General features: G+C 31.0%; 1 protein-coding gene across 1 annotated transcript in view; it reads right to left on the minus strand.

Annotated features, from left to right (window-relative positions):
- The window catches only part of LOC129971574 (collagen alpha-2(V) chain-like), a 195,380-nt gene that overhangs the window by 24,118 nt on the left and 143,904 nt on the right, over nucleotides 1-27,358 (minus strand). Inside the window, exons 15-23 of the mRNA XM_056085469.1 lie at nucleotides 20,029-20,154; nucleotides 18,187-18,267; nucleotides 16,689-16,778; nucleotides 14,917-14,961; nucleotides 5,465-5,515; nucleotides 5,325-5,360; nucleotides 3,726-3,758; nucleotides 2,250-2,321; nucleotides 609-653 (exon numbers count right to left, since the gene is read on the minus strand). Coding sequence (XP_055941444.1) covers nucleotides 609-653; nucleotides 2,250-2,321; nucleotides 3,726-3,758; nucleotides 5,325-5,360; nucleotides 5,465-5,515; nucleotides 14,917-14,961; nucleotides 16,689-16,778; nucleotides 18,187-18,267; nucleotides 20,029-20,154 — 579 coding nt within the window. The remainder of the gene's footprint in view (nucleotides 1-608; nucleotides 654-2,249; nucleotides 2,322-3,725; nucleotides 3,759-5,324; nucleotides 5,361-5,464; nucleotides 5,516-14,916; nucleotides 14,962-16,688; nucleotides 16,779-18,186; nucleotides 18,268-20,028; nucleotides 20,155-27,358) is intronic.

Here is a 27,358-nt window from a genome sequence, read left to right on the forward strand (position 1 = left end):
GCCTCATCATAAAGAATAATTTGTTTTTTGATATCCGCATTTGCTAAGAAGTGAGAGGCTGTAAAGCGGTTTTAAATCCTTAACTTTTTTTTTTAAATTGAGTTTGTCAGATTTTCTTAAAAAATTCTCATAGATTGCTCTATTTGCTCTTTTCTTGCTGAGTTTTTATAGAATATGCAATGGTATTTCATGGCTGACATATGACGCAGATTTAGGTTTTACAAACCAAGAAACATATTGAAATTGTGTCTGCACTGTCTCTATCGTGAGTGAGCGAAAAAGTGTTTGAGTCATATCATCTTATTTGCGCATATCACGTCTCTGCATTACCAAAGCTTTTTGAGAGTATTTTTATCGTGCAGTGATGGTATCCTAACTGTATTCTGTTTTGTTTAGTAAATATAGAAACTGAAAGCTTGCAATGGTCTTACGGAAACACTGAATTTTCTTACAACTAGGTGAAAAATTTAAATTACACAAGATAATTGAAAAAGATATCTATTATCCATTATAACGTAAGGCATTTCCTTTAAAACGAAAAAAATGAATGTCTTGAATGTTCTATTTATTGACATAATAAATGCTTTTTTTATGTAATGAAAACTTACCGGAAGTCCCATCGGACCGGGATCACCCTTGTCACCTTTGTCACCCTGAAAAGTCATAGAGCAAATTAAAAAAAAATATACATATATAATCAATTATTCATTAAACAATAGCATTAGTATTGTATTGAAAGGATATTACAGTTAGGATTTATGGATTGTATTAAAGCTAATACTCAAATAATAGGCAAAAACTCCCTTTTTGAACTAAAAAAAATATTCCAGAAAACTTTCATAATTTCAGCCAATTATATCTATTTTTAAAAATATTTTCTAATGGCTAAAAATTGAAATATACCCGCCTATCCCCACTTCAAAAACAGCTTTAAACACGAAGAAACACATTTTGTTTCATGCTACAAAAGAGATGTTGCATATGTACTTAAGGTTTTAGTTATTTATTGAAATATTAAAAGAAACGAACTTGAGTAGTTGGTATCGAACATTTCTTTTTATGTATCTTATATCTATGACGGTTTATCCAATTAGAGGATGTCTAAGCTTAAATTATTTCTATTTCCATTTGAACCACTAATTGTAGTAAATGCTTCTTTCCAACGACCATTCATTAGATACTTTTTACTGTATGGCATAGTTGGAATCAGATTCTACTACAAAGTGAAACATGTTACAGTATTTTTCGACAAGTTGTTTACGTCTTACTCTCCAAAATCCACAAATAAAATATCTGAAATTATTTTATAATTTAAATTATATAACTTAATAATGGTTTTATGCTTCCCATTGAATTTTATTTAAAAGTATTTATATTACTGAAAACAGAGTTTTTGCAAAGAAATCTTCATTTGAAACTTTTATAATTTTTCTAGAAAATTTCAGTTTTTGAAAATTCAAGGTACTTTGGTTTGGAAACTATAATTCAATCACTTATTTCCTTAAAATGAAGAGTAATTAAATGGATAAACAAAGCACAGAAACAAAGATGAAACTAAAATTGAAGTGACCCACAGACTTTTAAATCTGTTTCAATGCGAAAATTCTCCATAAAGGAGAGCCTTTTAATTTCACCAACCGAAATCTACAAAAATTGTCTACCAATTCTTTCAGCGCGGTAAAATCGAAAGTCCACTTCCATTCGTCGTTGGTAGTTTTACAACAATCGCAAATAACATTTCTGAAATAGAACGATGGGCCAATCATAGATTACGATTCAGGACGCACATATCCTCCTTTGAAATTTCGGGTAAAATTTTTTTTAACCAAAAAAAGAATGGGATTACAATTTTAGTCAAACAGATCATTTTAACTAATCATTTAGCCAAATGAATTAAAATATAACAAACCAATATATAAAGAGCATATGACAAAAATGTCATGAATTAATTTAAACATTTCCAGACGCTATTACAGAAAATGATTTGTTACGGGACTTCTGAAGACAAGTGAAATAATAACGAGAGAATATTTTTTTTACGAATAAAACAGAAAACTATTTGTTCTTTATAATATAAATTCGCAGAAAATCTAATCATGCTTTAACAGTGCTTAAAAATTATGAAAGTGTTATAATCAACGTAATTATTGGTCAGGATTTGCTTAATAACATATTTGTTTCAACATTGACATTAAATTCTGTGTAATGATTTAGTTCGGACTGTGTTTAGAAAAGTACTATAAACTGACCGGTTCGCCTTTCTGACCATCCATTCCTTTATCGCCTTTAATTCCTGGAGGTCCCTGGATTCCTTGAGGGCCCTATTAATGGAATAAAAGTAAATTGCCTTTTTAAAAAAGAGTGACAAGTATTAAATGCATGGATTATTCCTGGCATATCTAGCTTTCAAGCTCAGCATATGTTTGAAATTTAAAGAAAAACTTAAATGAAAGCCAAAAAATATTAATTATCAAAACTATTTAAGAAAAAAAAAAACAATGATAAATCTTTTCAATCAAACAGGTTAATGAATCGGTCCAATGACAAAAATTATTTTCAGAAAAATTGAATCTAATTCTTATATTTATTTTCGTTTTAAGAATTATTGCTTTTATTATTATTCCAGATGCTTATTTAATCGGAGTTTCAAGACTGACGATGACATTCCAGCACTGTTAAGGTTGAATGCTCTTGGAATGAAGATAACCGTGCTTTTGAAAGAATATGATTGAAAAATTGAAACGAAAGTATCTTCATCAAAGGGTGAATTTAGTTATAATTTTTATTATTTTAACAGACATCATCATTTAAAGATCTTATCTATTTTTCGGAATAAAATTGCTTAGCAAAATGGTTATTGAGTGGCTCTCAAAATTTAAGTTAATGAATGCTCGAAAAACACGCTACGAAATATTATATCATTTTTGTAATTATTAAAACTTGGCGGATTTTTAATTTCTTTTGCTATTTCTTGTTTGAGCGAAGTTGGATTGTTATTGTCATTAGAAGTGATAGGCTGAAAATGAATGCGAGAAATGAAATGAAGGTAGCTTATCAATTCCACGGTTTGAGAAATTTGTAGTTGTCATGCGGTTCATCCTAATGATTATTATATCTATTAAAGTTCGTTCAATACATTTTTATGAAACAAAATACGCTGTATCTATTTTCATCAACAGAAAAATGGCTAAATATTTTTCGAAAAAACACTTGCTGCTGATTTACATAAGGCACACCATGAATAAAATGTGGATTTAGCAAAGGTGCCGCGAGTCGAAAAAGTTTGAGACCAATAACATAATTCATAAGTAAATAATTTAATTACTTAGGCTTGCATAATCTTTAAAACTTGGATTTTAATATTACAATTATTAGACTGATGTATATTTTTTTTCTCTTTATAACTTATAATAAAGGAATGAACATCGTTTTAAATTTATAAATAGTAAAAGTTACGCATGACTACCAAAATATCTAACTTTTTCCCCCAGTTATTTATCTATCCATAAAGAAATGCAATTTTGAATTAAAGAACTTTTTCCGAGCAACAATTTTATCTGTCATAATTCTCTTTATTTAATAAATGTAGGTTTAAAATGTAATTTTCAAGTCACGTGCATTCATTTTAATAAGTAATGAAATATAAAAGCATTGTAAATAAAACATGAAAAAAAAACACAGCTAAAATAATTAAAACTGACGATTGATAAGAAAATCTGATTTACCGGTGGACCAGCTGGGCCTGGAGGACCCATGACCTGCAAAAGGAATAAAACAAAAAGCCATTTTTAGAAAGTGATGAGATTCATTTCCTGGTTCTACCCATCTATTGTTACTACTCATAACATTCTAAAGCCATTCCTACAACTATTTGGTTTGGAATTGTGATGGTAAAAGAATAAAGATACATAGATTAAAAAAGATTTATGAAAAAAGGTAATAATTAACACTAAACTTTAAAAATAATTTAAAAAGAATAATTTCAAAGAAAAATTAGAAAAATAGTTGATTTTTAATTATGATTATAAAATCCCATTAATAAATGATTTTTTATTAATATATTATTTAAAGATATAACTAAATTAAATGTCATAAAGATATGAACAATCAGTTTTTTATCAAGCGTATTCCATGATACTATTTTATCTAGAATTGAAAATAAATCTAATAGAAACAGTTAAAAATTTTAAAATTTAATGTAAGCAATTTATGATTTTTTTAACTTTCAACCAAGTAAAAATATCTGCCGTTTTTTTAGCTGGAAAATATCCTAAAGATTCAACGTGTTATTAAAAAAAAAAAGTTCATTTTAAGGAGAAAAATATTGTATACATATGTATATATATATGATAGCCGAATTAATTAATATTCTTATATTAAGAAGTTTTATAAAAACATACATAAAAAAAATTGTAATTTTATTTTTCCTAGAGTAAAAGATGGTAGAGACGGCCGTTTTTTGGAGAGATTAGAGGATTATATGATGAAAAACTTGATAAATTACCGACGAATGTTAATTTGAACGATTTAATTTGTTTACATTAAAAAAAGAAATTTATTGCTCTCAGATACGATACTTAGCGATTGTTAAATAATATTGCCATTTTCAAACGAATTTTGTTTCTTAGCAGTTTAATAATTGTCAAAATATGCAAGCCCGATACGTTTAGAAGAACATGATGACAGTTTCCTTGTTGCATTCATAGCGACGACTGACGTTAAATTTTGACACACGGCTAGCAAAATCCTGAAACCGTGCTAAGAATTCATTAAAAAGTACCAAAGAATCTACAATACAATGTTTCTTGGCGCCTATAGTATTTACGACTTTGATTAGGAATCTTCACATTTTACTCCAATACATTAACCTTTATGCAATCCGATGAGCCGCAGTGACCTGGTGATAAGGTCTCGGCTTCGGAACCGGAGGGTTTTCAAGTTCGGGAGCCGATTCCACCGAAGAACCGGCGTGTAAGCGGGTCTTGAGCACTTCGGGACTAGACACCTTCTCGCTGATATGATGTGGAAGTCTGGAGAGGGGGCGCCAGCTCAGGTGTCGTCCTCGTCATCTAACCGCGGTTCAAAATAGCGAGGTCCGTCCCAAAATAGCTCTAGTGTTGCTTTAAAACGGGACGTTAACATAACTAAACTAAACTATGCCATCCGATGCTACTTTAAGCTTGTAAATCAAAAATTGTACTTAGGACATTTCATATAAAAATCGATTTATCGACTTTTTCTGTAAGAAATTAACGTAATTGCATGGAGGGAATTTTTGAATTTAAAATTTATAAAAAAGAAAGTGAGAAAGATATCATATTTACCACGTCTCCTCCCAGGGCTCCGTACCGACTGTCAGCCTGTAAGGGACGAAAGGGGGGAATTAGTCATCTTTTGTTTATTTCTTCTGCGTTGGAAGAGAATGTGAAATGAAAATCAGCAAACCTCCGAGGGCCCTACTCACCTGCACTGATGGTAAATACGGACTCACCTGTTTGATGTATTTGATGGGTGACTGAAACAGATACAGAGAAAAAGAACAATATTTAGTCACTTCTCAATATCTGAATTTTGTTCTTTCATAATAACTAGAAATTGTAGTCAAAAGAGAACATTTTAAAAACTGTATAGGTCAAAAAGAAGAAATATTAATTTGTCCAGCCTGAAAGAAACAAATACGTCTAAAGATTATAGGTCAGGATTATCGATAGAAAAATATTACGTAAAACTTCAAGGTGCTGAAATAAAAACCCTCGGACAAAGTTATTGCATTATAGAATAGAAGTTACTAAGTCAAGCAAAAGATATGCCATTTTAGAGTTGTTTTTGCAAAGCAAACGATAGTGAGAAATCCGTCGTTTTCTTAATATATTTCGGTAAACAATATCTGATGCAATCTGCCGTTTGATGGAACAAAGAGATTGGCAGTGATGGTTGACGTTTAGGAAGTAGACGAAAGCATATGGTGAACACTTCCGATTTTCGTAAAGCCATCAAAAAGCGAGTTCTTCAATATCCTAGGGTTTCCATGAGGAAGGTGGCTTGGGAAATGGGAATAAGTGACCAATAAGTGTAGCAAATGGCAAATCAGAGCTTGAAGTAAAACATTAGAAGTTCCAAAAAGTCCAGTTTCTTACTGAAGAAAACAAACTCGAGCAGTTCCAATGATGCCGAAAACTTTTGAGACAGTCAGAAAGTCAGCGCTATGAGAGTTTCTTTTTTATTGATGAGAAGTTCTTTACCGTTCAAGAAACTCATAACTTCCAGAACGATAGGATCTGATCTGTAGACGCTCCAAGTACCTCGGTAATCGTCGAAAATCACCAAACTCCAAAGTCGGTCATGGTTTGGGACGGAATTTGTGTGAGGCCGCAAAACACCTCTGATTTTTGTGGACGAGGGCGTTAAAATAAATGAAAAAGTGTACCAGCGGGACATTCTAGAAGCTGTTGTACTTCCGTGGGCCAAACTCACTTCGGCAATGCAAAGTAGGAGTTCCAACAAGACTACGCACCAGCTCAGAAGGCAAAAGAGACATAAGAGTTGTGGAAAGCACATTTTCCGACGTGATATCATCTGGAGAATGGCCACCGTACTCGCCCGATACCAATCCCATTCATTACAGTGTATGGTCTATTTTGGTGTCTGGGGCCTGCACTAAACCACACAAAAGTTTGGTCGCTCTAAAGCAATCACTTCGGTGGGAATGGGATAGATTAAAGGTAGAAGACTTGCGATCCGTTGCTGAAATTTTCAATAGGCGTTTGCGCTTCTGCATAGTTGCAAAAGACGGCCGCAATGAAACAAATTAAATTTACTTCTTAGTAAAAATCTACTCTTATTATTATGTGTTATATTTTGTTAATTTATTTGTTTTTAATGAAGTTATATTAAAAATTGTCTGTCCAGGTTTATTTGCAGCACCCTGTATAACAAGAAAAAAAAGCATTATGAATAGAATGAATCTATATTTTGTTCAGTGATCTCAGCTACGGAGATTCAGCAATATCATCTTTATTGGGCACACTGATAACGGAGCAGCGCTTTATGTTTAAAAGCGGTACCCCTGTCGAATGCATTAATTGCAGGTTTCCTACCTGCTGATAATACACGAGTAAAAGTTAAAAAAAAAAAAAAATTCAGGCCAGAAATTTCGGCATTATTCAAAATAACAGTGAAATCTACATACAATAGTCTCTTTTATTTACCTACAATTTGATAACTGCGCATTTATTAAAAGTGTTAGTAAGTTTTGGAACTCGCATATTGATTAAAAGACATAAGGGAGGGAAGAGCTCTAACCAATGTTACTAGTGCCAGAATCTACTCATTCCTGAGTAGTGTAACATCTTCGGCTAAAATTCTTGAAAATATGTGCCTATATTCAGTTAAAGACTGCATTATAGCATCTGATGAGCCTCTGAGATATATCATCTGCCGTTGAAAGTATGCAGTGAAGTGACTTCACATAATGAAGATCCATTACCCCTATGAAAAATACTTTAAAAACGTCCGAATTATCTAAATTCCACTGCATTAAAGATAAATTAGACACATGAAAAAAGACTTTCAAAACTATTTTCTTTGTGTGTATAGTCAGCCGTATAACAGAAAATCTTTCATATGCTGCTGCGATTTCTGGCAATAACATGGAAAAAAAAATTCAACCTAAAACTATTCCAAATTCTTCGGTTCCTGGAGATATTAACGAGTTTTTATTCTTTTGTCTAATTTAAAAAAATAATAATTTAAAGTCTTTTATTTCTTTATTTATTTTCGATTTTAAGTAATGTTAGGGATGACTAATATCACATTGTCTAAGAATGATATAACCAAATGAAAAAAAAAAAAACGCTTTTTTATTGACAAGAGATCTAAAATACTGTCAATGCTCGGAAAATCATTAATGGTGTCACCATTAAACAGTGCTATAAAGAAACGAAGTCTTTGGAAATGAATCATATAATCAGAGCTAAATATATGAAATTGCCAATGTAACACAAAGTACTAAAGAATCTTATTGCAATATCATCTTTAAAATGCACTATCTTCGGGTTACTAGAGTCAAACTTACTACATTGACGCGTTCAGAAAGTTTTATATTAGTAAGGCTGTTTTATTCATTTAATTTTATTCATTTCTCTGTTCTTTCATGTCTGTTTGATGGTATTTTATTTTCAGATTATACAGATGCAGCATGAAAAAAATTGTGTTATAAATAGTCAGGTTTTTTTATTGATTTTTTTGGATGCTGATTATTGAAAAAAAAATAATCAAAGAATTTTTTTCGCATACAATTTTATTATAAATCCCTGATTTACGAATCGGTATATTTAAGAATAATAAAACATTATTTATATTAACTTAATAAATACTTTTATAGATTTTGAACACTGATTTGCTTAATATAAATGCTGTCTGAGAAAGAATAAACTGATCTGTTTACACAATAGTAAAACCATAGAGACCCAATTTAAACCGGTTCATTAGTCTTTTGAAAGAGGTCTTTTCTCTTCAATCCCTTTCATCAATGCTCTTCCATTTTTTGTATTTTTCTTGCTTTTATATGAATATCTTTCTAACTCATCTTCTTAATTAGCTTTCTAAGTGAGTGTGCAAATTTATATAATTCCGAATTTTATGCAGGGGTCCTTTTCACTTTTAATTTGTGTTGCAAATGAAAAAAAAAAAAAAAAAAGGCTTCCGGAGTTTTAATTAATTTACCCGTTGTTTCTGTAATGTTCGCGAGAACTGGGGAGAAGCAAAACAACAAAGACACCTTTCAGATTTGGAGTGAAAGTGTACATTATTTATTTTGGCAGGATTTTCCAAAAACAGAACAAATCGTCAGCTAAAATTACAAAACGAAAATAATTTCAATGTGTTAAAAATTTGATTTGTTCAAAAAAAAAAATACTGCAAATAAGCGTAAGTCTTCTTTATTCTACCACTTGGTTACGGTATACCAAAAACCAACATTTCAAATACTTTTGAGAACGGTTACCATGCTTCTTTAAAATAAGATTGAAGGAAACGTTATTCGTAGAACACTGATATAAAACAATTGATAAAAACTGGAAATTTTCGGAAAGTCGGAAATTTTTCAAACTAGCAGTAAACTAAAAATCTTCTTTGTGGCGATATGCCGATGGGAAGATAGAAAATTTGCGGTTTATAGGTCGTAGTAGGACTTTAAAGCTTACTTTTTCATTTACATCAATGCTTATTTTGAAAATCCAGAAAATACCAACGAAGAACAAAGTAAAATATTTCATAAAAGCTTAAAGGAAAAATGGAAAGAGTTAATAGGAAATATGCTACTAACTACGACTGAACACTGAAAAGAGAAGAACATCAGAAAAAAAGAGGAAAAAAAAATTATTTTTTTAAAAAAATGATGCTGTAAGGAATTTAATTTATTTCCTAAATTCATATAAAATTTAAATCATACCAAAACTAGGATATAAATGCAAAAACTAGGAATTTATGCAGCAATAAAATAAAAATTAAAAAAGGAAAATATTTTGATTTATTTCTTTCTAAATATGAAATCGTTTCAAAGACTTAAAAAAAAACTTCACCTTAATTGACAGGAAGAAATGGAATTCATTTTTGCATCGACATTGAAAAAATGACATCAAATTCAGCAATAAAATGAAGGACCATTTCTTAAAAAAATATTTTTTTGAAAGTCTGTGTTATTTTTTGTCTTTTGAAACGTCTATTCGGTTGATTAAAGTAGTTCATCTGAATATATTTTTAATACAAATGATCTTTTAGATTCGACCATTTTCTAATTTTATTTGAATGGATGCAAATCCAAATAAATAATGGTGCCATTCTAAATTGATAACTATTTAATCACAACCCAACATAGAAAATTTCACTTTTGTACGCAATATATATATAATTAACATAAGTTATATTTTGATGAAGGATAATTTAAAATTGAATCTGATTTATTGTTAACATGATCAAATATTAAAAATGCAAAAACTGGGAGTAATGGAATGTTTTTGAATTTAAGAATTCGAACAAAGATAAGATATCCATTCTTTGTTTTGTTTGACTTTCCAAAACGATAAGTGAAATTAATAATAATTAATGAAATAAGAATGGTGGATGAAGTTTTGACAACTTTATTTTTATATAAATAAAAGCATTGCACTCCATTTGCAAGAATTAAATTATATTCTATCAGATGATATACGCATCATTACAGTAAAATTTTTTGAAAAATGCTAAGCCAGATTTAAAATTATTAACACCATTAGTTATTCTTTGAATCAACATGCAGTATTCATGAAAATATACCTCGATCATGCATGAAGCCAAACGGTATGTGTGAAAGACCGAGCCGCCTCGATTATTACGAGCAGTTTATGCGCCTATCCCTCTTATACAGATACGATCTGCCATTGACGATGATTCCAGAGAGCAGTTCGGAAGTGAGTACCTGCTTACTGTTTCGGACAGATTCTCATCTTCATATCTGAGGTACTCTCCAGGAGAAGGTTTTCTTGAATTATATATCTAATGTAAACGCATACATTTTTTAAGCAGTTTCGTGGCCGAAGAGAGAGAAGACACTTTGAATTTTTAAAACTTCACTTTTATTCCATCCCTGGAGGCACAAGCAAGAAACGACGAGGTACGTCAATCTACATCACAACACAGGAGCGAAAAGAGCGCCAGAAATATTTCCCCGATGATTATATTCCACGAGATTCCGACAGGGATTTTTTTACACGTATCGATTTAGATAAGGAAATTATAGGTATCTTTTAAAAGAATTTTCAAAGCATGACAGATTTTTATATCTTCACTTAGAGCGTTTGAAAGTGCTGATCAAAGCAATTTTACAGAGCTTGTGCAGCATTAATTAAGTAAAAATGGAATTGGATCAGTAAATAAGAGAACCTTTTAGAATGAAGTTAATATGGGCTAAATTAAGAAATTAATTAGAATTTAATTTAGATTTTAAAATATCATTACATATATGTATTTACTTAAAAAACCTACGATCACTTATTGTTGCTGTCAGTGTCATCAAGTACAATGAAACGAAGGTTTCCAATTTCCATTAAGACGGTGATTTTCGATACTAAAAACGTTTCCGTAAAGTTATTTTTGCATTCTCACGTGCAGAGCGGGTAGGAAATTATCCTCTCTTTCTCGAGACATTTAAAGCGCATCCCCAGAGCATAAAACAATTTGAGCCGTAAAAGCCTGAGAAATTCAGTTACGGCAGAAGTTCGTATTTCGATTTCGGGAAGAAGAAATCCGAAAGGGGAAAAACTTTCAACTCGAGAAGAAGGAAATGCTTTTAAGCTAAAAGATAAATTTCCTCGACAAAGGAATTTTCAAACGATGTCGACTAGAAATGAAAGAAAAGTTTAAAGGAAAGTTTCCTTTCTTTTATCTCTATCTATGGATTGTCCTTATTTGACGAAAAATTGATGATGTCAGTTAAGTAAGAACAAACCAGTCTCAAATTACACTTACTATGTATTGTAGTTGAGCATGAAAGCCTATCAAACAGTCTGATTTCCATATAATCATCAGTCTAAAGGATTAGTCATCATTCTGGTAAAAAAAATATGCTGAAAGCATAATCACTATGAGTGAGAGTCGGATTATTGTTTTTTTTTAATTCTTGAGTCCATGTCGTATAATACAGTACACTCTAAAGTATCCGGTTCGCGACTCTCCGGCTTTCGTACTATCCGGCCTAGTTATCTTTTATCGTAATTAAATGAGGAAGGCAAGGTGTTTATTAAGTCATCTATTTAGGAATTTTTCAAAACCTATAAACTATATGTTTTGACTCTTATCTGAGGGTTACCTTTTCATATCTGTATAATCATTTATCAGGGAAAAATAAAATCAGTTTGAGCTCATTTTTTTAAGAACCAGGCCTACGATTTGCGTTCATGTTTTGTTTATGTTTCCTGCATTTAAGTTGGGCATTACGGAATTTATGTTAAAATGTGAACAGTTTATATCTTTTAACTTACTTTTTCTTAAAATTTTTTTTTGAAAAGTGAAGTGCAGTATGTAAGCATGTATAAACTAACAGTACAGAGCCTTCTATTTGTACAGAGCCTTCTACAGAGTGCAGTATGTAAGCCTTCTATTGAACATTACCGGCAACCGTTTCTATGATTCACCGGGCTGCGACTGCGTTCACGTTGAGATAAATGGAAGGCTTAGTACTCAATAAGAAGTGAAAAAATACGTATTACATCAGTGAGTTTTGATATAAAAACTTTGTCTTCTGGTATGGGTGGGCAAAGAAATGAATTTATAGAGCTCTGGCCTATCCGGCATGCCCTTCCGCCACATTGGGCCGGACACCCGGAAGTGTACTGTATCTGCACTCAAACTCTATTTTGTTTGATTAAACAGGATAATCACTAGTGGACCATATATCATCAGATTTATTTATTAATTTGTATATTTGAAACTGTTTCATGCTTGAGCCAGATGGAAATAAAAGATAATTGGTTTCAGTCCATGCAAATTTATCCTGTGCATCATTGGCAATACGAATGAAGCCGCGTTCCGACGATTCGTCCGCGTCTTGAGACAGGCACATTTTGCTCTCTTTCTCCTCTCTTGTAATTTTCCGCGTTTCTGTGTTGTCTGAACCCGGGCATTCACAGACAGGGGTAGTCCTACAATAGGTCAGTTGGCAGATTTACGACCATAACCGTAAAGGCAACAGATCGTCGGAACGGGACTTGACATTGGCATATCCGATTTTAGTAATATTTTATGCTGAAGTCAATTTATTTATAATTACAATTCTAATGCGAGAAACTATTTGTAAATAACCAAGTTTGTTTTCGCAAACAAGTTATTAATCAATAAGATTCTTTGGGGGATTATTTCGCATTATTCTTGTTCAATAGCTGTAATTCGAGTTTTTTTTTTTTTTTAACCGAGTGATATTTGTGAGTATATTTAATAGCCTATACGTAACTAAGCTTTATTTTCAGGTAGAGTCAAAAGTTATTGTATATTTTTGATGTGCGGGTACGTATCATCTGCCAACAAGGCTATTTAAAAGAATCAATTTTTCTTTCAATTATCAAGATTTTTGCGAATTTAAATTCTTTTTAAAACAATAACTGTAATGCATCAAATGAATTATTTGCAAATTTATATGCCAGAAAGGAATAATGGATTACAAAATAATAATTTAAAAAAACCCCCTAAAAATGAACTCATTTCGAAACAAAGAGGCAATAAACGCATCCATTGCGTCTTATTCACCTTCACATTACGTGTTTGCTTTGCAAACCGTTCTTCTAACATCATTCGTTGATTTCTGAGAATGGATGGCAACGCGTAACATTAAAAGAGACATTAAGAGCATTCTTTCCGCTATCCCCTGTCATTTTATTTATCCCTCTCCTCGAAAGTCACAAAAATATTATTCCAAACATCGTTTTGAATATTGATGACCGAAATGTTTTATTCAATTCTTACAAATAAGTCCCCTCCGCACGGAAGTGAAATTCAATGCCGTTGAAGACTTATTCATCGATCTCTTCAACTCCCCCCTCCCCTTCTGCTCTTTCTTCCGAATAGCTCACGAGTGCTCGCTTATTCACGAGCTCGGAGGGACCGTTTAAAATGTAATTTTCTCATTGTACTGTCAGCTGCAACGGAGTCATGTATGCAAATATGGGAGGGGGGGGCGATAAAAAAGCCGTTTCGACCCTCCCGCCCTCGTTGTGTGAGCAGCTGTCTTGTACACTGTGCGTTGCGGGGGTCCCCAATAGTACTTGTCAGTATCATTTACTTCAGGGAGTGTGTTAACTCTCAAGGTTAATAATTTCAAGCGTCAGTTGATTTAATTTTATTTCTCATTATGATGTGCATTTTGTGGATGTAACTGAAGCTGGAGCGTTTAATTAGTGCGGGCCATAGTAATGGATTCTAAGGAAAAGTGTTATAACAGAAAGTAGCTTAGCTGTGATTTTTCTAGAATTACACGATTTTTTCTGCATAATGATTTCTGCTGTCTATACATGTCAGTTTAGCTTCATAATATTGATAACTTTATTCACAGTTGATAGCTTTTAAATACTTTTCAACAACAATTAAATATCAAATTCAATATTAAATGCAATGATATATTAGAAATTCGATACGAAAGTTAATTAAATGATTGCTCGATTTTTCTTTTAATTTTATTTTGTAATTCGCTTTAAGTAAGAAATATTGAAGAACTTAGATATTTGCTCTATAAATTCTCAATAGTGCGATGTTTTAAAAAGAAACTCATAATTGTAGATGGTAATGAGAAAACCGTCGTTGTCTTAAGTCCCGTTCCCATGGTCCGTGTGCGTCTTGATTCTGGTGCATTTTGCACTCTTTCCCTTCGTTTGTGGTTATCCGGAGCTCTTTGATGTCAGTTTGAGAATAGATGTCGATACTGCATCGTTTAGTGGTGGCGGGGTGGTCGGCTGTGCACAAGAAGTATACGGTTAGCTACCGGCTGACGTTCACAAGCGAGAGTGGTCCTACAATGGGCCTGATGGCAGATTTGCGATCATATCAGTAAAGGCAATGGACCATGGGAATGCGGCTTTAGTGAAATTTGGAATTAAAAGATTATTATTCAGTGGTGTATTTTTTTTATATATATGCCGATGAATTTTAATGTGTCGTACACGAAAATGCATTTTAATTTAATATATATTGATGAAAACTCTGGAGAATTCCTTTCACATTGCCCTTTTCGCCTTTCAAAGAGTATGCATATGTAGTTATATAACTAATTCCATAAACGTGTGTGATAAATAATTGGCATTAAATAAGAGATTTCCATCGGTATTAACCAAGAGGTGTTTACATGAAATTCGGTGGTAAACTTTCTAATTTGAAATCGTTAATCTCACTTACCGCGTCTCCTTTTTCACCTTTCTCACCCGGCAGCCCGTGCTTGCCCTGAAAGAAAACATATTTCTTGAAAAATAAGCTTAGAAAGAATGCAATTTAATTAAATATCTGAAATATAATCTTGAATCCAAAAAATCTATCTCAATTTAAATTCCAATCGGTTTCAAGTTTGATTCAGTTTACATATTACTGTATAGATTTCAAAGTATGGTTAGTTGATCAAAAATTAGATATATATTTTTACCAATTTTTCATTTTAAATGGAATGCGATACAAGAACTTAGATTTACTGCTTTATAAAAGAATATACTGGATTATTCAAAACTACTGAAACTGAATATTCAAATAAGATGTTTTTTATTATTATTATCAAATACATAATAATTTTGCTTTTCGAAATAATAATTCTAAATTATATGAATTTATTAACGTTAATAAAGTTTCGACAATTAAGAAAATATTTATAGAATCAGGTGACAGTTAATTATGTATTCTATGGCAAAATTAGTAAACATCCATAGTTCCCAAATTTTTTGGTATTAATCATTACAATAAATTGCTCAAAATTATTTTTCGACGAGATTATTTTTATCTCGGCAATATCATCTTCCTGTTTGAGAATTCTTTCTCTATCTGTAAAAATAAAATAAAATCCAAGCGCTTCTTTTAAAATCATAATAAATGTATTTATTTATAAGCGATGTTGTCGGTGTCAAAAACGCTTACTCCTGCACAAAAAGGAGTTCCTGCCCATTTTCAACGTCTTTTTTTGCTCAAGACACTAACTTAGATAATTAAAATCAAACAGTCCAGACGCTAACCTAATAAGCCCTGTTTGTAGGTCTCTTTCAGTGCAGCTGCAAGATCTTTACTTGCAGCATTCGGTGGTGAATGAGATGAACTATCTACGTGTCTTCCACTTTGACGATCGATCTAGTGCTTCGTTCAGTGTTTGGAGACTGAATTCACCACCGAAACTTAAGTTTATAAATTTTCTTCTTCCTCTTCCCAGGCATTGAAAACAATTTGGAATATTAAATTCAGTGCCGAAGTTTAAGATTACAATTTTTTTTTTCTAGCAATGAAAGCAAATTTATTTTTAAGTCGGAAGGATCTGTAAAATTTATGATTCATTCGAGCTTTGAAATCTAGAACAGGATGTAACAGGAATTTATGCACACTTAAATGAATTTTCTCAACTTTTTAGGATTCTACAGTATGTGAATGAATAGGCGAATCAAGACAGTGTTAGGAATTCTGCTTTAAATAAGGGAATTGCTTTAAGCGATGTGCTTCCCTTAAATTTTCTAGATTTCATTGGTTCATTGGCATTCAAGATATTTGAAAATGAGCTTTATAAATTTATGAAAGGGTTCTGTTTGGTTTAATTTTTATCTTAAAAATCGAGTGAATTGAAAATATTTGAAAGTGCGCTAATATTTCACTTTCAAATATTTCTGCTGAATGTCAAAACGATTCCTTTATAGCAGTAATAGTTCTTGTTTCGAGAGCATACGATTAAACGGATGGGCCCAGGCGACGAGAACGATGAAAAGAAAAGTGAGAACAGCACGAGGACAGTGAGTATGAAAATGAATCGTGATAGGACCTCTAGTCAACACCATCGTTGTTATACTAGTGGATAAGAGAATCTGTTTACGACAATTTTTAATCCTCACGCTTGAGGATCAATGCAGCAGTAAAAAATATTTATACAGTAGAAATTGTTCCATGATACCCCATTTCAGTTATTAAAGATATAAAGCGATGCTTACCGGTGGACCAGGTAAACCAGGAGGGCCCATCAATCCCGGAGGACCCAAGTCACCCATATTTCCTTTTTCACCTTTAGGCCCCATGACACCCTGAAAAATAACAGATTATGTGGATCAAATATTCCAAAAAGATTTTTTTATTAAGTTAAAGAATTATTATTGACAGACAGAACAAAAGAACGTCATTAAAAAATTGTTAAAATGTAAAACAAATACTTTTTAACAAATGAAAGTTAAATCTGAGATCGAAATGCAAGAGAGAAATCTCACATTTATCTCCATCAATCAAATCCGATATATATTGATTTGAATTGAATAAATTCATCCTATGATTCCTTTATGTGGAAGAAGCTAAGCCTGATGAAGTTTTTACTTTCAGTTAACGAATGCAAATTTTATTACAAATGCAAACAGAAATGTATTGTAGCATGACAATATTGATATATTTTTCATGAACTGTGTGGTATATAAATCGTTTAAAACGCTCTTCAGGCCACTACCAATGCAGAGTGCCACTGGAGTAGGTGCTCATTAAGAAATGTTTTTAAAAAGTTTCAGCTTCACTTTTATTCAAAAATGAATCGCATTTTTTTCACTTTTATTAGTCATTTCGGAGCATATTATTGCAAAGTGCATTTTAACACTTGTTTAAAATAAAAAAAAGCTTTTTGTTGCCATCTAACTTTTTCTCATTTAAATTTATAAAATCTTTTTAAAAATTGCAATTATTTTTAATAATGTTACAGCTATACTTTTGGTTGTTTTATTTCCTGGTTTAACACGATGTTATTAAATATAATGATTGCCTGAAGTGCTTAATCAAGATGGCATTTTCAAAAATATTAAGAAGTTCAAGAAAAAATAGTTTAAAAATCAGACATAACTAAAACTAAATTTTTATTTATTTAGAATTTTAAAAAGTTTTTTTAATCATAATAATATTTTTGGACAGGCTTTTTTTTTTTTTTTTTTTTTTTTTGCCAATTGCATGATTTAAAAATCGTTTTTTGTAGAATGCATCGATGGATGAAATAATACAATCCGGAATTAAAATATAATAGATAAATCAAGTCTAAAACACTACACTATGAGGTTTTGGGCTAGATAACCAAATGTCTCATCTTTTTTATTATTAATGAGATTCTTTCACAAAACTCTGTTAAATATCATCAGTCGGAGACAGAACATTATCACAAAACATATTAAAGGTTTTTATAATGAATTTGGAAAAATAGTATAGAAAAAATAATAGAATTCTAGTGAAATAGGTTTTTAAATTTTGATAACTAAAAAACTTCAAAAGTAATTCGTAAATATGAAAGGAAACCTGTTGTAATAGGTAGTATATTAATTTTATGCTAACTAACTTGGACGTCATGAAGCAAATAATTTTTATACAGTTATGTTCTATAGATTGGAATTGTTGATACAAAAAGCAATAATACGTATTATATTTCATTTGAAATGGCGGATTCATCAAGAGATTTGTTCTACTTACTGGAAGGCCAGGCGCACCTTGAGGTCCTGGATTCCCGTCAACTCCATCGAGACCAGGAGGCCCCATAAATCCTCTCTCACCCTAAAGAAAATGTGTCAATAATAAAAAATAGCAAACATTTTATACCTGTGTTCATAACGTTAATATCTGGTTTGTAATGTATCAAATTATTTAATGTTAAAAGAAAGCCTCCCATCAAATGAGATCCTATATGTAAATATATATAATGATCTTGCCAGTTCCTGGTACTTATTAGTGAACTAAATGCTGTACTGCAAAAGAAACATTTTTACAATAGTAAATTTTTCTGAGTTTAAAGTAAATGCATTTCATGGAGGAAAAATTTGAATGCAATATACAATTAAAATTCTACTCAAAATATACATATTGAAATAAAACTTTTTTTTTTTGTGGAAAATATCGCAGAAAAAAAAACATTTAGAAAAAGTGAACTCTCATTCAACGGAATTTCAGTAAACGCGACGAATAAATTGTTGCTAAAATTCAAATAAGAATATAAACAAAAAAAACTAATGAGCGTTTATGTCAAATTGATCCTATTCCTATAACAAATACGATACATTTAACATTTTTGTGCAGTTTCAGAAAGAGCATTTCACTTTCTTATTTGATACGATTGGAAAACACGAATTCAATCGAATCAATTTATTGCAAATTTAAAAGTGTAGATATTGAGAAATAAAAGCGCAAGGGAAAATCCTACTACAGGATTTAATGATTGGTAAAAATATACGATTGAGGGTTTTTGATAGATAAGTTTGAATTCCGTCATAGCATTTAATAACATTGTTATATATAGAATATCGAGTTGAATTAAGCATTATTAAAATTAAGAGGAAAACTCTACTGAAATGGAAGCGATATCATTAAAAAGATAACATTTGCGGTCTTAAAACAATACAAAAATTGCATACCATTGTTTTCAAAGATGTGAATATCAATTGACACAAGCAAGTCATAACTATTATAATTCTGGTCTAAGTCTAGTCAAATCAATTTTTGAGCTCGATAAAATTTAATGTTAGAAACATGTTCCATGATTTCTGTATTATCTTCTTTATATATATATATATATACATACATACATACAGGGTGTTGCCAAATTCGACCTACAAATTCAGAAGAATGATAGTAGGCATCAAGAGGATAAAGAATCACCATACAACAAAGGGTCCCACACGACGTTTAGTAGGTGAAAATCTCAAAAATATAGGGAGTCCGAAAACTGTTGGAAACTGTAAAAAATTAATAAAAAATAATAAATGATGTTTCAACTATGAATTTCTTTAAATCCATTCTCATCGCCAGGCTCATTGACTTTTCGACGTCTCTTTTTGCGATTTTCACTGAAAAACTGAAGATCCTGCGACCCTAGGTTTTCTAGTCATTTTTCATCTATTTAATGCCTGTTTTCCTTGCTCTGAATTTATCTTTCGAATTTGACAACGCTCTCTGCTAACATCGATACTAATGTTGCAGCGATGTTTTCTGGTTTCCATTTTAGATTTTGTTGAATATCTTTAAAACTCCCCAGTTCTCAAACTACACGCTCATTTCAAATTATAGAATATAAAATTCCTTACATTTTCCAGCTTTTCCTTTTCTTCAAATTTTAATATTTCTGCAAATAAGGATTCTAAACTACTTTTTCATAAACTACATATATCAGTTGCGCATTGTCCAGTAAAGATAATATTAAGTTGTAACTTCGTATTTATAACTATTTTTTGAAACTTGAATGGAAGTAGTGTAATATTTATAGTTATTAAATAATAGAAACGGCGTTTTAAAGCACAACTGATGATGAGAAGGCGAACTTACTTGCAAACCTGGCAGACCAATGACTCCCTTCTGTCCTTTCTCTCCCTTTTCTCCAGTTGCACCTCTGTCTCCTTTGGGTCCAGCCGCCCCTGGAAGACCGGGCGGAGCATTTTTGCCCGGCTTGCCCTGCAAAGTCGGAAAAAAAGAATTCTTAGACAAGTCTCCTTACCATTGATGATGACTGTCGTTGATATCTCGAGTGACATTTTAGTCCGTTTTATTACAGATTGTGCACCAGGGCGGAAACGGAGAGTAAAATTCTCGTAGAACTGTAAGAGACACTCATTCGAAACCCATTAATCATTCCTTTTCCAGAAGTATTCTCATTTTATTTTTATTAATACAAAGAGAACGTTCCTTCACGATAACCGTCCCATTTCATTTTATTTTTCAGCAGGAATATGTGCAAGACCAATAAAAATGCATTCTTTTCTTTTTTTCTTTATAACTTTCTCAAAAAAGAAGTACTTTTGTCGTAGGAGTTTTTAACACAGTATTTTTAAACTTTCAAAAGCCCTTGTGTTATTCACTCGCAGCTGTGCCTGAACATGAGTGTTACTCGATAGAATGGTAGATTTTATGTTGTTCTTATGGGGTTTTATGTTTATTTATATTTATTTTACTAAATTTACTGAAGAATGTAAAAAGGGGAAAAAATTCGTAAGTGCACTTTCTTCAGGAAAGTTAAAAACTAAAATAAGCAAGGTATTAACATAAATATGATTTTTTAAATAAATTAATTTCAAATTGGTTAGAAGATCCTATAAATTTTTTTGCATAAGAATATGTAATCAGAAATTTGGAAATTTCCAATTGCCCTTGGAATGTGCATTATTCAAAATAGTCCAAAGGATTTACTGCTTTATTTAGAATGTTTACCAAGAAAACGGCTTCTAAAACAATGCTTGATTAAATAAATATCTCGAGAAATACAAAACTTTTTTCAAAAGAGGCCAAAGAAATTTGATGTTTCTTTTAGAATGCCTACTAAGAAAATGAAAAACGCCTGAAACAATGCTTCATTAAATAGCTTCAAAATAGCTTGATAGTTGAAATTTTGTTGTTATTTTGAGCTTTATGGCAAAAGATCGAGGTTTGATCATGCTGCATCAAACATTCAGTGAAAATCTAAACAAATGGTACAAGTAAAGATAATGTGAATGAAAACATAAAATGCGGTAAATTTAAATGTGAGAAAAAGAAATCAATGATTTTCAATAGCTTTCAGTTTGGATATTATTTTGCTAGGTCTAAAGGTATTGAATAAGTTGTTCCAAAAAAGTATAATCTATTGCAGCTAAAAGACTGACAATCGGCTGAAATATGGATGACCATAAAATTCACATGGTATGATGTGCTTACAAAACGGAAAAAAAAAGTGTTTATGAAAAAAAAAGAGTGTAACCGATGAGGATTTGAGTCAATCTGGCATTTAGTTCTTGCGACGGGTGAAATGGTCACAGTGTAAATTGTGGTTTCATGTTATGTAACTTATTGGGGACCTGAATTTCCCACGATGACTACCATTGTGAGTGTACGCAAGATATATAACTTTTCTTCATATCAGAACAGAAAAGTGTTCTCTGTAGAATAATAGAAGCTGATTTTGCCTCGACATCAACAAATTCACTATCTATAACAACGATGGGACCAGGGATTCAACAAAATAAAATTTGATATTCCAAGAAGGCACCTTTCGTAAAAAGCATAGTAATCCCAAAACTAGCGATGCGCGATATTCTGGGGATGATTTAGAACATCAAGATCATTTATACTGCCAGAATATAGACGAAATGTTAGTTATGAAATTAGAAATTTTCTTAAGGTTGAGCAAAATCTCCATTCATTCGGAAGTAGGGATTGCAATACCGGTATACCGGGATACCGAATACCGGTATTTTGAGCCATTTTACAATTTCGTAATACCGGTATTCACAAGTTTAAATACCGGTTTTTCGGTATTTACTAGAAATTTTTTTAATTGTCTCCACTATATGTTCAGGGATCGCCAACATAGCAAAATAGTATACTTTTTTGTTTTTATGTCTCCCTAACTAGTAAAATTAATTAGCTAATTAACGGCTTAATTAATTGCTTAAATCTAAATTAGCGAAACATGGATTATACCTGAAAGAAAATATTGTATCCATAACGACTGATGGAGCAACAATTATGAAAAAATTTGGAAAGTTGATTGGTGCCAATCAGCAATTGTGCTATGCTTATGGAATTCAGTTAGGAGTAATAGATGTATTATACCAAAAAAATAAAGAACAGAAGAATCCAAATATTGTGTTTATAGAAACTTCGGATTCCGACATTGAAGAGAGTAAGAGTGAGAGTGATATTGACAATGAAGATAATGACAATGTAATTGTGGAAGTTGATATTGCTAATGAGGATGAAATAGTAACCCTTCAAGAATTGCTTCCTATAATTTATAAAGTTCGAAAAATTGTTAAGATATTTAAACTTTCCCCTTCAAAAAATGCCATATTATAAAAATATATACTAACTGAAAATAAAACAGAATATATGTTAATAATAGATTCTAAGACCCTTGGAACAGTTTACTCCTGATGAGGGAACGGTTTTTGAAATTTAGAAATCCAATCCAAAAAGCAATAATCGACTTAAAACTGCAAATTAATTTTTCAGACAGTGAATTCGACTTAATATCCAGAACTATATCAGCTCTACTTCCAATAAAACTGACTATTGAGGCATTATGTCGGAGAGATTTTAATTTATTAACAGCTAATGCAACAATAAATTTCATGTTGCAGTCACTGAAAGAACAGCACACATTACTATCTGAAGAATTATATATTACATTAAAAAATCGCACAGAAGAAAGGCATACAGAAATAGAAAATGCCTTATGGTATTTACATAATTATAATGATTTTAAAAATGAAAATGAAAAAGAAGGAAAGAAAATAATCAATTCAAATCTGATTAAGTTTATAGTAAATTTTCTTACAATTTTTTACCCACAAACCTATCCACATTCAGAAGAATTCGGCTCAGTTATCGAAGATTATGATGACACTAATGTCGATAGTGAAAAGGAACTGTCTCTGGAACAAAAATTAGAATTAGCGATAAATAAAAAAAAAAAAAAAAAAAAAAAAAAAAAATTAACGAACCAAAATACAATCCAGAAATCAGCTATATCCAAAACCATCCGACGAGAAATCGATTTATTCGAAGATGAGGGATTTAGAGGTAAATACTTGGAAAATGTATAATGCGTATTGCTAATAGTATCACCAACTAGCGTAGATGCCGAAAGAGCGTTTTCGACAGCTGGTAATTTTTACAGGAAATTACTTTTCAGCTTTAATGACAGTACAATTGATGCATCATGTTTTTTAAGATCACATTTCAAAAATTTGTAATGGTACCACAGACTGAATAGTGATATTTACACTTTTTTGTGATTTAAATAAATAAGTTGTTCCTTTACTTTTTTGTGATTCTTTATATACTGTTATAATTTATAAGTTTCATATTATTTTTTGTGATATTTACACTCTCTAATAAAACTGGCAAATAAAACAAAGAAACACCTGTGTTTTCTTTCTTTTTCTAAAATTTCTAATACCGGTATTAATACCGGTATCCCGGTATTAAGATCTAAAAAATACCGAATACCGGTATTGAAATTTTGGTCCGGTATTGCAATCCCTATTCGGAAGTGAAGGCATAAAAACGGCGAGTGCAGATGCCTTGAGCAATAACAACGAAACAGCTCGCATGATCTCTTTTTTTAAAGCCATCAATTAAAATGGTAGTATAAACTAAAAAAAAAAAATACCGATGATAAAAATATATATTTATACTCTGAATCCCCAAGCAGCCATGCCATCCTCTGAAAGAAGGGAAGGATGTTAGAAGGGCGTACTTTGTACAGTCTTCCATGATTTGTAGGGACAGTTATATAACGTATAGGAACAGCAGAATAACTAGAAAGAGGAAAAAATATTGAACACAAAACAATTTGTGACTTCAATTTAATATGATTTTGTTAACACTAAGTACAAGCTTTACGTCAATAAATTTAAAAGGCTCCAGTAAAGATAAAGGACAGAATCAGGTACCGCGTACGCAGACAGTAAGGCAGAATGAAGCACCGCTTTCAAATGCAGTAAAATATTAGAGCAATCCTGTCCATCGATGACTTCGCATCTATAATCAATACGGGAAAAGTATTGAAATGGATGGTCTGCTCGATATGATACTAATTGAGGACTTTTAAAATATAAAGGGATTTCACACATCTCTTCCTCAAGAGAATGACACAAGAAAAGAAAGGTCATTTTTAATAAAATACAAACTTTAAAAAAAAAAAAAAAAGGAATTTTTTTAACAATAGTAAAATGAGCACCTTGAATTAGTATAGCAAAATCAGGGTGAGAAGTGTAAAAAGTCTTTTTGTTTTTGTTCAAAACAAAAATTTTGTGAAACAGAATGTAACTTTATTGTCACCAAACTATAAATAATAGGAGAGCTGAGACAGGATGAATCAGAAAATCATTTCTTTCAAAACATAAACAAATTGTATGCGTAGAAAATATAGTCAAATTCTGTTGACATCATTTATACCAAAATCAAGGGGAAAAAAGCATAGTTTATTACCTAACCTAAATATTTAAAATTGTTAGAAAGAGGTTGCAGACTATAGTGGAAGTTACATTTTAGAACAAAAGAAATAAAGCAAAATAAACAGGTTCGTATTTTTCCATTAAAACAGTTATTTAATACTTTTAAACGAATATATATATATAAAAAAGATTCCCATACATTTGCCTGATAAAGAAATAGAGAATGGAATATCGATTATTCAAGGTAAGGTTATTCTTTTTATCTGCTAAATTTTCACTTGATATGGTTTGAAAGGATAAACAAAAGAAAACCTTTTACTCATTGATCTCCGACGGAGACTGCATAAAAGGCATAAAACAATAAAGCGCCGAAGCTCTTGTAAGGATTAAAAGTAATCCAAGGAGGACAGAGTTAACTTTTATTTCCTACTCAATGGAATTTCGAAAGAAAGGACACGAAACGATTTTGATGTCTCAAAAAGCGAAAGAAAGAAATCTTTTGCAGTACCTTCGGACGAATTAACCGAAATAATAATTTATTTTAATCACTGGCCCATAAAAATGTATCTAATTCAATTAGTAATGCTTTCCAAAATTGCTGAACCTTTTTATTGCCCAAATAATACGAAAAGTTGAGATTTAATTTTAGGCTCTCTCGTTTAACGTTTTATTTTTTTATATTTAACGAAGTAACGCTTTATTTTTTATATTTTATTTATCCATTGTTAAATCCGTTGTTCAAAGTAAAACATTTCAAAAACATTTCAAACGGATTTTCATACTTTGTTATTCTTTCAAATGAATAAATCCTATAACTGAATAAACACATAAAGGGGAACAGAGTGATAATAAGACGTAAGGAGAATTATATTTTTGCAATATTTCCCATTTTGAAAATTTAAATGAGAGGAAAATTTACCCTGCTTCTACAGAATATCACATCAAAATATCAAAACTTAAAACTAAATGAGGATTTATTTATAAATTGACAATTATTTATGAAAACAGTTCTTATAGATTAAAATATTTATAATGCATTACAGAAATAAATATTTTTAATATTTTCAAAATAATATCCATTTTTGCCTTTGGAATAAATGAAGCTTATCGACTCTCAACCCAGACATCGTGGAAATGTAAATCAGCAAATTCTTTGTTATGCAAACCAAAAGAGTTTATTCAAATAAGCATCTCGTCCAAAATGTTACTTTGCATATCTTACAGAATTTATTTCTAGCTCTTTTATAATATTTGAAATGTAATTTTTTTTTAAAAAAAACTTCTTTTTAAATGAACCGAAAACTCTTTAGTCAATATAGTTTTATTTACTGACACTGTATTTAAGGTTTGAAACCTTATTACTATCGTCGTCTCAGAACAATTTTTTAATTCATTTATTTATCTCACTCCGTATTAAAAAATATCAATTATGTTTATCTTCTCACGTCCTATTTTCATAGATATATTAAGAGATATTATTTTTACATTATTTTTTTGGGTAAAATCTCATATTTGTATAATAAACTCATTTACTTTTGTGTCAAAGAAGAGAAAAGGTTTAAAATTTTCATTGAGCATGTATTAATGTAAAACCGCTGAATTTATTTTTAAAGCGCAAAAGAGAGTATCGTATTGAAAGAAAGTGAATTGAAAATTGTAAAATCACGTACATTCGTTTATTTTGAATCTGGAGGATCTCCTCATTCAAATCTTCCCCTTCTATCTAAAGTCAGACTATCCAATTTTTTTTAATGCAGCAGAGCAAAAATTCTATCATCTCGCGCTTTTAGAGTCTTGCGTTTATTTAGCAAAATTCCTTCGTGAAACGTCTGAAGCGTGAAATGAAAACGCAAGCAACATATGAGATTTTGCATTTTTTTCTTTCATTTTCTTTCTTATGGGCTCGCATAAAATAAAAGTATTAAGCGAGGCTTAGGAACTTATTTTAATATAATTGCTCCCTTTTTAATGATGGTGCTGGTATCAAATGGAAGTTAAAAGTCATTTTTGTGACACAGATGAAAATTGAAAGAAAACGCACAAAATGAGTATTTATCAAGTGACCAGTTGAGTGAAAGAAGTTTACTACATTTTTTATTATGTAGCCAAACCTGTTTTTGAGCGGTCCTTTTTTTTATGCGATTTCCTTTTGTGCGATTTCTTAATTCAGTATATGAATTCTAATGGCACTGACATTATTACATCGTTATAATATTTTCTGTCCGTGTACATATGTACTTTAATACATTGAGTATGATATACAATGTATGTACATATCACTTCAACTCATTCCAATATTGCAAAATAAAATAAATAATACATTTCAAAAATAAATCAAGTCTAATGTCTTCAAGTGATGAAAGTGATTTTGAATGCGTTTTGGATTACGACGAGTAGTACGGAATGAGATGCAATTTGAAAATTTCCCCATGTTCAAAATCATAAATTAAAAATTTTTTAAAAAATGTTTCCATACGTAATTTAATTATTTTTATTTGGGAAGTCATTATTTTGTGAATCATCAACAGATTTTGTAAGTGAAACTTTTTTATGCGGCACCCCTTCACCACAAAAAAAAAGTGTTTCTTCAATATGTTATAAAAAATTATTTGTTATAACTATTTATGAAGTCTCGGAATATTTTTTGCACGATTTCTTTCATGCGTTCTCTATTTGCCGCACAAAATAAGTTTGATTGCATTTACTCATTTATACTCTTTATT

Source organism: Argiope bruennichi, chromosome 6 (genome assembly GCF_947563725.1).
Source record: "Argiope bruennichi chromosome 6, qqArgBrue1.1, whole genome shotgun sequence".
NCBI lineage: Eukaryota > Metazoa > Arthropoda > Arachnida > Araneae > Araneidae > Argiope > Argiope bruennichi.